The sequence below is a fragment of the Xenopus laevis genome, chromosome 2L (genome assembly GCF_017654675.1).
Source record: "Xenopus laevis strain J_2021 chromosome 2L, Xenopus_laevis_v10.1, whole genome shotgun sequence".
NCBI lineage: Eukaryota > Metazoa > Chordata > Amphibia > Anura > Pipidae > Xenopus > Xenopus laevis.
The window spans coordinates 15,929,384-15,942,646 of NC_054373.1; the positions used below are offsets into that span (position 1 = coordinate 15,929,384).

General features: G+C 39.6%; 1 protein-coding gene across 3 annotated transcripts in view; it reads left to right on the forward strand.

The window, feature by feature from the left end:
* Positions 1-13,263, forward strand: part of LOC108707425 (glutamate receptor ionotropic, kainate 1) — a 273,351-nt gene that overhangs the window by 201,191 nt on the left and 58,897 nt on the right. For all 3 annotated transcript variants that reach the window (XM_041581583.1, XM_041581582.1, XM_018245436.2), the window contains exon 8: positions 12,249-12,356. In XM_041581583.1, coding sequence (XP_041437517.1) covers positions 12,249-12,356 — 108 coding nt within the window. The remainder of the gene's footprint in view (positions 1-12,248; positions 12,357-13,263) is intronic.

The window sequence follows — 13,263 nt, forward strand, 5'->3', positions numbered from 1 at the left end:
TTACAAAGTGCACGCATGTGCATTGTGGTGGGGCCCAGCAGGGGACTTGGCAGGGGACCCGGAAGGGGGGGCGGTGGCTCATCAGGGGACCTGCAGTGGGGAGGTGGCTTGGCAGGGGACCCAGGCCCCCCAGTCCGACCCTGATTGTAAGCCAAGGGAGTTGCCTTTGATATGTTGGATTTGACTTTGCCAAAAAGTGGTGCCATTTGGGCGCAGATTCACTAAGATAAATTGGTGCAGTAACTTGGCTCAATTTACCAACATGTGCACTCATTTTTGCCTTTACAGCTTCCATTTTTCAGAAGCAAGTGTATAGTGGGGAATTCAAAACTGCAAATGCAGTTGCAGCCCCGCAAATTTCCTGCAGCCAATCAAAATGCTTAATCCTTCCTGCCACCCATTCTGAATTAAGCAAAGTTGCACCTATTGACACAGAGGAACCCTAGAGTTACCACCACCTCCAGACCAGGCGATAGCTCCAGGGTTCCCTCATCTCCCTGTGAAAATGAGCTCAGCACACTGTCTAAAGAACCGGGTGTATGGGTCACTCAGTACACCAAAAATAATACTTTGAAAATATTCTGCGATGAAGTGCAAGCTCAATTATGTTCATTTTGACCCATTGGATGCATCAGACTACAATTCTTGGGGGAGGGGGACGCTGCATTATGGGAAAAAACATGCCAATTGTGTGCACAATGCTCATTACACTGACCCCCTATGTTTTCACCAGTATCCACTTGTTGGAACTTTCCTATAGAACTTTTTTTGAAGTACAGTACTATATTTTAGATCCATTCTTACAGCACCGGCAACTGAAGTTCATCTCAAATTGTTTTGTAGAATATTAATTGTATCATTGTGTTTTGCTTCATAAGATATCACTATTTGGGCTTCTGTTATTTCATTCTCTTGATTGGTGTTTTATCTCTCAAAAAGAGGGCTAAGCATCAGGGTGCTTGGGAAGATAATTACGCATTTTGCTTGCTTTGTGAGAAGTGTGTTTGTGTGAGCGAAATAAAAGGCTATAATTTTATTGATGCATGTTGATGACAATTAGCCTGGAGCATCTGGGGAGGTGAAATTGAGATGAATAACTAGAGAATAAAATAGTGTTAAATCTGCTTCATATGCAATATGTTCCTGGGTTTATTATATTCATGTTGCCACTCTTTCTTGGATATGAATATCTTACGTTTGTAATCAACCTTTCTGTAACCTTGTTATTGCATCCATCAGGGCTGTATTGTTCCATCAACCCATTACTAGGAATTTCTATTAAGCAGCACAAACCTTTTTATGTAGTGGACCATGGTTTAAATTGCATATTCTACTTGCCTGGATGATTTGACCTAAAAATCAAAATCGCTGACATTTCAAGCTGTATCCTCTGGTAACCAAGCTTCGCATGAGGGCAAGCAGGTCCTATTTTCATTTAGCACAGTTTTAATTTTGTTCTTGCTATTTCTTAACACAATATTTATTGCTTTTCTATGGGATATGTGCAAAGTAATGGATCCGCAAATTTGTGAGACTATACAATCATATTGTCTCAAATGTCTCCCAAGCAGGGGTATAAATACAGAAAAGCAGACCCTGCAGGCTACAGGGGGCCCAGGAGGTACAGGGGACCCCATGACGTCCTAATTAATGAGCAATTACAATGAGCAAAACAGGCCAATCTCTGCATATGTTGGGGGCCCAGTATCATCTAGTTATGCCACTGCTCCCAAGTGCAACTGTCATATTCAGTATAATGGTATGAATATCTATATAATCTCTATTGGATATTAGAATGCTATGGAATGCATCCTCTCCACTAGTCTCAGACAAGGTTGGGCTGGCCGGTTGACTGTGTAAAATCCTGGTGGGCCCTTGGCAACTCCTGTTTTCTCTCCCAATACAGCACATGTGTTATGTGCATGCACAGGCCAGTGAACATGTCTCATATGACTCGGCACACACAAGCAAAGGGAGTGCAGCAGCCTGTCCTTGGCATTATTGGGTGGCCTGGCCACTGGATCTTGAAAGATTTAGGATCAGGAGGAGAGTTGGTTCATGGAGTAGAGTACATGTGAACATGGAGTCCTGTGAATCATTGTAAAAAAAACACTGGCTGCAAAGTTAGCCCAGGCACAACTGCTGAAAGGAAAGCATACGCACAGTGTTGCAATAAATAAAGGCACACTTTATTGACAGTTTCTTGTAGGGAGGCAGGTTTACAGGTTGCCGACTGAAGGATACACAATGCGTTTATGCATGTCTTCTGATATCGGCAGAAGACTTGGATATCGGTTGGCTCGTCGATCGGAAAGAAAGATCGTTATTGTCTATGGCCACCTATATAAAACTATATTTCACTCCTAGAGTGAACTCACACAACCTTCTACCACTAGCTAGCCCTGAAGGAGTCTGTCTGCCAAAACCCACATTGGTCTTGATCCTGACTCTGGATGTTCCTAAGCCAGAGAGGAACTGCACAGCTCTTGCATCTCCTTATATAGGCTCCTGAAGGAGAACTCCCCTATAGGCCAAGCTTTAAAACTATTTACACATTGAAAAATAAAAGTTATTTTTCTCCTCTTTACAAGCATGTCAAATTACATCACCCAAGCTCTGGAAAGAGGACTTTAGATGCTGACATCTTAATTTGTGTTGCAGGAGGTCAGCCTGTTCTAGACCATGGGGCACCTGCTGCTACTCTGCTGCTACTAGGCCAACTATTACTATACTAATCCTTTTTCATAGTGGGCTTACATAAATATATAGGAGACCCTTGGGGTCAGGTTCTCTGATGGGCATTAAGTTCTCCATTCCTGAGAGTTTAGGGACATCTGTTTGTTTGCCAAAGCTGTATCTTAAAATATTGTTCGAAAATTGCCTGTAGTTGGAACAGATAGAAAAAAAAACGTTTAAAATGTTTCAAAATGTTGCAAAAAAAAAACGTTAAAATTCAGACTGGAAAAAGTGCAATGCTGTTAAAAAAAAATCTGAAGAGGCTGAGGGCACAAGTATGTCGAGATGTTTCAACAGAAGGAAAAGATGGTTCATTCCATGTCAAACACATTGCCTGCATACAATATGATCTTCACGTGTGTAATTTCCTCCAACACGAGCAGGGCTATCTGGCACTCCGCAGGGACAAAATATAGTTTAAAAAAGTCTTTATTGATCAAAGCTAAAGATATATTTGCATCTCCATGTGCCCTATCTGTTTTGTACCCACAGGGGTGCTTAAAGGGATACTGTCATGGGAAAAAAAAATTTTTTCAAAATGAATCAGTTAATAGTGCTGCTCCAGCAGAATTCTGCACTAAAATCCATTTCTGAAAAGAGCAAACAGATTTTTTTATATTCAATTTTGAATTCCCAGCTGCCCCAAGTCATGTGACTTGTGCTCTGATAAACGTCAATCACTCTTTACTGCTGTACTGCAAGTTGGAGTGATATCACCCCCTCCCTTTTCCTCCCTTCAGTTACATTGAGAAGGAAAAACAGCAGCCTGCCAGAAAGCATTTCTCTCCTAAAGTGCAGGCACAAGTCACATGACCAGGGGCAGCTGGGAAACTGACAACATGTCTAGCCCCATGTCAGATTTCAAAATTGAATATAAAAAAAATCTGTCTGCTCTTTTGAGAAATGGATTTCAGTGCAGAATTCTGCTGGAGCAGCACTATTAACTGATGCGTTTTGAAAAAAACATGTTTTCCGATGACAGGATCCCTTTAATCATGGGCTGTACCCCTGTGGGTACAAAACACGTAGGGCACATGGAGATGCAAATATATTTTAAACTTTGATCAATAAAGATTTTTTAAATATATTTTTGTACTGTGGATTCTTCTGAGTGCCGTATAGCCCTGCTGGTGTCGTATATCCTGGTTTGCCGTTCCCTAAAACTGGGGGTTTGGAGCACCTGGACCACATTAACATTAATCTGGTGAGCTATTGACATTATGTTCTGGAGCACCTTGTTCTCCCAATTATTGTAATTTCCTCCAACACCAATATCACTAATGGCCTCATCATGGGGTTTGATAGAACTGGCAAGTTTGACTCCATGCTCTGGATCATCTCATCTATTATCTGTGGGTTTTACAATTTTGTGCACAGCATTTAGAATCCCCTGGTGAGAGATTACACAGAAACCACCATGTTTCTCGACAAAGAAATTGCTCAAATGCCAATTCAGGTGAGAAGCCGGAAAATAACCTTGGAGCAACATCTAAAAGGTTTTGTGCACTGAAGCTTTTAGGTATATAGAAAAACTTGCTTCCGCAGCAGGTTTTAGTCTTTGCCATACATCAGAGAGAGTAGAAGTTCAGTCACCTTTCCCTAATCCACTTTTTGCATTACAGCTACAGTCTAAAAATAATCAAAAATCAGCAGCGACAAATATATGAACTTATAATATATTGTCACCTTAAAAAACGACCTCATAGCTCATTCGTCATCCGGAATCCCAATAATAAGTTCCAAATTATTTGAAGGTCATCTCCCATGTGCTCCATTTTAATAAAACGATTCAAATTAAATGATTTCCCTTTTCCATGTAAATAAGACAGTATCTTGTACTTGACCCAAACTAAGATATTATTAATCCTTATTGGAGGCAAAACAAACCTCTTGGGTTTATTCAATGTTTTTCAAGAAAATTTAATGTATGGGGATCCAAAGATCCCTTATCTGGAAAACTTCAGGTCCCGGGAATTTTGGATAACAGGTCACAAAACCTATATTTATACATCTATTTATATACTGCATATCATACATGGTTTTTTTTTAAAAAAATGCAGGGAATACCCATAAAATGATGCTTGCCCAATAGTTTTTTAATAACAATAGTCAACATAGTTGCTGATTATATCCCTCCAACAGGCCTGGTTCACTTGTACCAGATCTTAATAGAGTGCAGGGTTTCTGATCTGAATACATGGGGGCAGATTTACTAAGGTGCAAAGTGGCTAACGCTATCGACAATTTGGCAGCATAGCCACCCGCAGGGATATCACCTATTTACGTACGCAGGTGCCAATTCGCTATCGAATGGGACTGTCAATAGCAGACATTCGCACTCTATCGCCAGGTGACTTTTAGCTCTGGCGAGCGGACGCTACTCCACAAATTCACTAAAATGCAGATTTTACTGAACGTTACCTCTTTCACCAGAGTTGCCTTCACCACCTCAGACCAGGTGATGTGCTAAAAAGAAGCTGATCTTCCTCATCGCCTGTCACTTACATCATATCCTGTGAGCCAAAAATGCATCAAAGTTTAAAAAAACGCGTCTTTTCCTTTTTTTCAGTGTGATTGCCTTCAAAAGTCCTAACAAACATTTTTTTTCAAGACATTTCATAACATATGGAACATTCATTTTACAGTGGGCTCGTGTGTAGGGCATTATATTAACTCTCTTGTCTTTATTAAGGTTCCCTGAACTTGTGTAATATAAACTGGTAACTGAAACCATTTGCAGCAACAATTATAATAAAGACGTCCATACAACTTTAAATTATCCATATCCAAATTGACCTGAGAGCAAGATCATTAGCGAATTTTTGCTGGGCAGAAATAAACGCGAGAGCATCTTCGCTTTGAAATGCTCGCACTGCTGAAGTAACACTAGTGAAAAGCTGCCAGAGTTCAGCTCCCCGGACCAAACTCTGCATATTAGTGAATTAGCGTTGTCTGAGCGAATTTGTGCCTGGCGAAGTGTTGCGAATAGTGATGGGCGAATTTATTCGGCAGGCACGAAAAATTTGCGAAACAGCCACGAAAATTCGCCGGCATCTAAATTTGCGAAAGGGCCATGAAAATTTGCTGGCGTCAAAAAAATGGACGCTGGCATCCGTTTTTTGGATGCTGGTGCATTTTCCCCAGCAAATGTGCTCTGGCATCCAAAAAAACGGACGCCGGCATCCAAAAAACAGAATTTTTCTCCGTTTCGCAAATTTCTCTTGAAATTCGAAAATTTTTCAGCGAAACGGCGCAAATTCACCCATCACTAGTTGCGAAGGGTGCAAAACGGACGCTGGCGAAAATTCACTGGTTAGTGAATCTGCCCCATAAAGTCAATTAAGTTTTGTGAGTTTACTCACTTAATAATAAGCAGATGCTCCACCTCCTTTGTATTTAATAGAGAAATATACTGTGCAAGATTTTTTTTGCTTCAAAATTCAGTTCATGCCCGATCGTTTTTAATTAATATCCACTGGGTTTTAAAGATATTACAGATAGGGTAGTTGTACTGTGAGTGACCAGTGGGCAGGTCCGTTTCTGCCATGAGGTAAGGTAAGAACTAGTGATGGACGAATTTATTGGTCAGGCGCAAATTCGTGGCAAATTCCCGTAAAACCGCCGTGAAAATTCGCCGGCGTCAAAAAAAAATGGACACCAGCTTCCGTTTTTTGGACCCCAGTGCAATTTTGTCAAAAATGGTCGTCAGCATCAAAAACGAGACACCAGTGCTGTTTCGCTAGTTTTTCTCTGTTTCCCGAATTTCGCGGGAAATTCGCAATTTTTTTGGTGAAGCGAAACACCCAAAATTCGCCCATCACTAGTGATGGGTGAATAAATTCGCCAGGCAAGAATTTGCTTCAAATTTCCACGTTTCGCATCCAGCAAATAAATTCGTAAATCTGTGGGTGAAAATTTGCTGCCTAAAAATCCAACGTGTGCAAAAACAAAAATTGACACGTATCAAAACTATTGTGTGCATAAAAATTGTCGCGCGTCAAAATTATTCGGGCCCCCATTGACTTTAATGCATTTGGACAAATAGGTGTACGCATCAAAATTGTCACTCGCTTCAAAATTGATACGCGTCAGAATTATTTTGACCCCCACTGACTTCAATGCGTTTTGCGAATTTTTTGCCGTTTCACGAACAGCACAGATTTGCCCATCACTAGTAAGAACCTTGCCTTAGTCATCATCATCATCATCAATTTATTTATATAGCGCTGTCAAGATACGTCGCCATGGAGCGGCCAGTTACCTAGGGAGGCTTTTTAGGGAGGGAGAATACAATGAGCAGAAGATGCCTTTGTAGGCTCACATATGTGGGCACAGATGATAAAGTTCTATGTTCAAGTGACCTGATATTTAGCAGTGGCGTAACTAGATATTACTGGGCCCCACAGCAAATTATTTTTCAGGCCCCCAAAATTTTTAGCAGTTGACTTGTTTTACCAATATTTATTGAAACTGTATATGAATTAGGGCCTGCAGGGGGCCCCTATACCTCCTGGGCCCCCCTGCAGCCGCAGGGTCTGCTTCCTCTATAGTTACGCCCCTGATATTTAGCATAATTCATTAAGCATATCCTTAATTCAAGGCAACGTATCATTCTTTCGAACAATAAAAAAATAAACCATACACTATGCAAAGCGTTCAGGTTTTTAACAAGGTGAAAATGATGCAGCCGCACACGTACTCGCCTTTAATTCCCCACAAACCCCCACCTGCAAACTGAAGTTAATTATAATTTATGGCCACTTAATATGTCCAAGCATTATAATACATAGTTCTGGCATTCAACAATAAATCTTTGTACGTCTGCAGAGTGTTCTGTACTGACAAGCAGCCTTCCACTAAATGTAATCACAAACCTGGTGTTCTATGGAAATGAGTACTGTTATAGTAATACCATCATTATGAGAATTATCAATAAAGCAAGAGGTGTAATTATCCAACCCCAGGTGCACAGTTAAGACATGGGATAGAATACAATCGCTATATTACATCGCTATATTTGATCAGCGCTTGGAAACTGGAACCTGAAGACCATTATCAAATCAATTGGATTTTATCGAAAATGAATCCCTTTTACAAATATGTTTTGTTTGTCAAATAAATGTTTTCATTACGATATTTGTTTACATTACTGATCCTGGCAAGTGTACACTTGTCAGTCTGGTATAAAAGTAAGGGCAGGATTTATAAACCTATATATACAGGTATAGGATCCGTTATCCAGAAATCTCCGAATTATGGCAAGGCCATCTCCCATAGACTCTATTTTATCCAAGTAATCCAAATTTTTACAAATGATTTATTTTTCTTTGTAATAATGAAACAGTCGCTTGTACTTGATCCCAACTAAGCCTATTGGGTTTATGTAATGTTTAAATGATTTTATAAAAGGAGTGGTTCACCTTTAAGGTAACTTTTGGGGCAGTTTTATCAAGGGTCAAAAGTGAATTCGAGGGAATTTTCAAAGTAAAAAAATTTGAAATAATTTTTTGGATACTTCGACCATCGAATAGGATACTACGACTTCGAATTTACTTTGACTTTGATTTGAAGTAAAATCGTTTGAATATTCGACCAAAACTTCGACTTCAATAGTTCACCAAATTAAACCTGCCAAAGTGCTATATTAGCCTATGGGGACCTTCTAATGCATTTTTCTACGTTGTTTGTAGTCAAAGTAAAATCGTTCGATTAGATTCAAACAATTTCATCGTTCGATCAAACGATTTTACTTCGCCCAATAAACGGTCAAATTCGGTAAAAAACATCGACTTCGATATTCGAAGTCGAAGTAAAGCCATTCGATGGTCGAATTTCGAAGTATATTTCACTTCGAAATTCGACCTTTGATAAATCTTCCCTTTAGCATGTTATAGAATGGCCAAGTCTAAGCAACTTTTCAGTTGGTCTTCATTATTATTTTTTTTATAGTTTTATAGTTATTTGCCTTTTTTCTGACTCTTTCCAGCTTTCAAATGGGGGTCACTGAACCCTTCTAAAAACAAATGCTCTGTAAGGCTACAAATGTATTGTTATTGCTACTTTTTATTACTGATCCTTCTATCCAGGCTTCTCCTATTCATATTTCAGTCTCTTATTCAAATCGATGCATGGTTGCTAGGGCAATTTGGACCGTAGCTACCAGATAGCTTAAAATACAAATTGAAGAGCTGCTGAATAAAAAGCTAAATAACTCAAAACCATAAATAATAGAAAATGAAAACCATCTGCAAATTGTCTCAGAATATCACTCTCTACATCGTACTAAAAGTTAATTCAAAGGTGAAAAACCCCTTTAAGGCATGGAGGTCAAAATTTATGAAATAATCTGTTATCCGGAAAACTCCAGGCCCCGAGCATTCTGGATACAGGTCCCATACCTGTAATTGTGATATTATGGGATAGCATTTCTTCCCAGTCACTGAGCATCATAAAACACCTTCTGATCTTATAGAAATGGCATGTAGCTCATTATCTTGCATTCAAGGGTAAGGGGAACTGATGAGGATGTTAATCATCTGTAATTGTAATGCTCTATTTCAGTGTGTGTGTGTGTGTGTGTGTGTGTGTGTGTGTGTGTGTGTGTGTGTGTGTGTGTGTGTGTGTGTGTGTGTGTGTGTGTTTCGTCCTCAGCTCTTTGTTTCAGACATCAAACGCTGAGACAAACCACAAAACATTTGACATCCCTAAAGAATGTCTCTTCATCCCTCAACTGTCCATCCTCATATGTCAACTACCAGCCCACATCCATCAGCTGTCAGATATCTTACCTCAACAATAAGCCCACACCCCTTAAGCATTATTAAATCCATATTCCACTCCTACCATTCTTCATTATTCAACAATCAGTCTTCAGGCCTCATTCTTTAATCTGAACCCTTTGGTCATCTATCAACCATATGATCTCAACCATCAACAGGTCTTATCCCTCAACCAACAGTCCTCATATGTCTACTACCAGTTCACATCCATCAGCTGTCAGACTTCTTGCCTCAACATTGAGGCTACACCCCTTAAAGGAGAACTAAACCCCATTTCTAATAAAAACCGTACCCTCCATATTCCCCCCTCCCTTCTCCCCGCACAGGAGTTAGCAAAAATAAATACCCCTAAGCCGGTAATTACCTCTTGTTGCAGATTCAGCGCAGCGGAGCTCACGGGGCCATCTTTAGCTGCTTCTGTAAACTTTGAGTCTTCTTCCGGCACTTCGTAATTGTCATCACTTCGGCTCATGCGCAGTTGTAGGGAACTGGTAAAATGCTCCACCTGCGCATGCTTCGACTATTCGACCATTCGATAGTCGAAGTACTGTCTCTTTAAAAAAAACTTCGACCACCTACTTCGCCACCTAAAACCTACCAATGTTAGCCTATGGGGAAGGTCCTCATAGGCTTTCCTAGCAATTTCTGATCGAAGGAAAATCATTTGATCGATGGATTAAAATCCTTAGAATTGTTTGATTCGAAAGATTTAATCGTTTGATTAAAATGCTAAGGAAAGCTCCCATAGTGTTTTTGTTTGACTTAACAAATATAAAAAATTCCTGGGTTTTAAACCATGATTCAAATTTATGATTTTTAGCACAACAAAATTTGAAGCACGGAAAAAAAAAACTACGAACATTGATAAATAATCCCATTGGTGTATTTGAGAACATATGCTTGAACATACCCTGTCTCTGTGTGACCACATCATTGTGGGTACGAATGTGTAGGTTTTTAATATGATAGTGTCAAGGAATGTGTGGCTGGCGATTGCTCCATAAAATAGACTGCAAATTGGGAATTAAAAAGTCCCAAAACAGCAGGCTTATCTTTGAGTTCAGCACAGAATATAAGTACAGAGATATAAATGGTATAGACCTTCATTCAAGGATTAGGTAGGGGGCACTGTTGGAGGCAGCAGGAAGAAAGGTGAGTCCTTAAGGTAAGAGCTGAACAAGAACCGATTGGATTGGAACTGAATGGCACAGGAACAGACTGGATGAGACAGGACGGTGTGGGTGTAGATCAGAAACAGACTGAAGGGATGGGACAAGACTTTGTGGGCGTAGATCGGATCAGACTGAGGATGAATGCAGGAGGGCTGGAGCACAAGGATTGAATGCAGAAGGACTGGAGCAAAAGAACTGGAGCAGAAAGACTGCAGCAGATAGCAGGAAAGGGAGTATAAGGCAGAGCAAGATAAAGAGAGAGACAAGGGAATATACAAGACAGGGTAAAGGTACAAGTCAGGTCAGGAAGCAGGAACAGGCAAAGCAATGTCAACACAGAAATAGGTTAAGGCAAGGTTAGAAGTAGAACTGGAGCAGAACCGGGGGCGAAAGACAAGGCAGGAACAGAACAAGGTAATGTACGGAGGAAAGGTTCAAGGTAAGGCAGGACAAGACAGGACAAGGCAAGGCAAGGAGGCTAGAGCTAGAACCCTTAGGTAGGGACAATGCCACACTGCTAGTTTGCCAATGCTCAAGCAAGGAGTGTTTGGAGGGCTTGCCTTAAAATAGGGCAGAGTCAGCCCTGATTGGCTGACTGTAAACCAATCAGGCTGCTGCCGGGCTAGTGGTTAAAGCAACAAGTCTGACACCTTCACAAAGTTCACACGGTGCAACAAAATTACAGAAATTGCTTCTTCAGAAAAAGGTGCTATAATGAAATGATTTGGACACGATGAGCCATCTGAGCCAATGCCAAGCTCCACCTATGATGTGATTAGCTGAAGACAGTGGAGCAAATGTATGAGAAGCCATAGAGATTTCCCTACCATGGTCCCCTACCATTTTTCTTTTCATTTATTAATACATAAACAACTTGCCCCCAATTGCTGCAATTAAGAGAATTCTGGAGAGTATGGGTATGTATTTTGTCCCATCTTTCTCAGGGGCTTCAGAATAACAATAAATACAGTTAGGTTTAGTATTTCACATTTATCCACAGAAGACCAAATGGGTTTATCATATTTAGAGCAATACTGTTGATAATGTTCCTGGGCTCTTAAACAGTTCACGATGACTCTGGGGCAGGTTTGTCAAAATTTGATTTTGCATTTTTCCCTCGATTTGTGAAACGCACAGAGAAAAGGTACAACCGTTTACTGTTGAAAAAAAAACCTGAGATTTAAAAAAGGGCATTAGAAATCAGACTGCTCCTTACAGACCTTGCTAATGGATGGACAAACAACACAACATGGGATATTTTTCAACCTCATTGAAAATGAATGGAGAAATGTGATTATCAACAGCTTGCAACTTGTTTCCCTGCAAAACACACACAAGAATGTTTTATTATTTTTTGTCTTAAGTACGCAAGTGTTCGAGAATATACGTTTCGGTGAGCTTATGTGTGGGTTTTTTTGGCACACATATTTTTTTCACAACCTCGAAAATGAGTAAAACAGGCCTCTTTATGTATATTGTAACGGTTTTTGTTTAAATGTATTAATAGATGCACAAACCAATGCATGGAACCAATTTTATTTATGATTCTGCTTGTCCTTAGGCGCGGTGGGATGGCCTGACGGGTCGCATCACATTCAATAGAACAGATGGCTTGAGAAGAGACTTTGATTTGGATATTATTAGCCTCAAGGAAGATGGAATGGAAAAGGTATTCAGAAACTATTCATTAAAGTATCTTTGACATGGGAGTTTAATGGCAGATTCAGGGGGAGGTTATTGATGATTAGCAAGCAATGTTATTGTGAGCGCTTTTAAAAAAAAAATCTTACAATCAGAATAAAAATGTGTATATATATATATATATATATATATATATATATATATATATATATATATATATATATATATATATATATATATATATATATGTGTGTGTGTGTGTGTATTATAATAAATATATTAATGGTAACATAGCAGCCTTCCTAAATGCATTGCTCTTGCTGGCTGTCAATAGATGACCCATGCCTCTGCTTTGAAATATTTTAATTATTGTTATATTTTCAAACTTAAAATTGAAAAATAATTAACTATTCCATAATTCCTCAATAATCACATATTCTTGATAAACGAATTAGCCAGATCCTGAGATTATCAAATTCACGCTTTCAGAATGATATCTGAATTAATTGTTCTTAAAGGAGAAGTAAAGGTTAAAATTAAGTAAGCTTATCAGAAAGTTCTATATAAATACATCAGTAAACCCTCAAAGTAATGCTGCTCTGAGTCCATTTTCAAAAGAAACACCACATTTCTTTCCTTCTATTGTGTACTCATGGGCTTCTGTATCAGACTTCCTGTTTTCATCTTAAACCTCCAGGGCTAGGGCTTGAGCATGCTCAGTTTGCTCCTCCCCCACCCTTACCTTCTCTGCTGTAATCTGAGCTCAGAGCTATATGTGAGCAGTTAGAGACTCAGGCAGACCAAGCTAATACTGCAGCTGCTATCCTAACAAACAGAGAGCTTTTAGAGCTGTTTACTGAGGTATGGTAAAACATTTCTACAGAATAAATAAAGCATTCTAGCTTGCACTATTGTGGCTAATCTATTGGCAATAA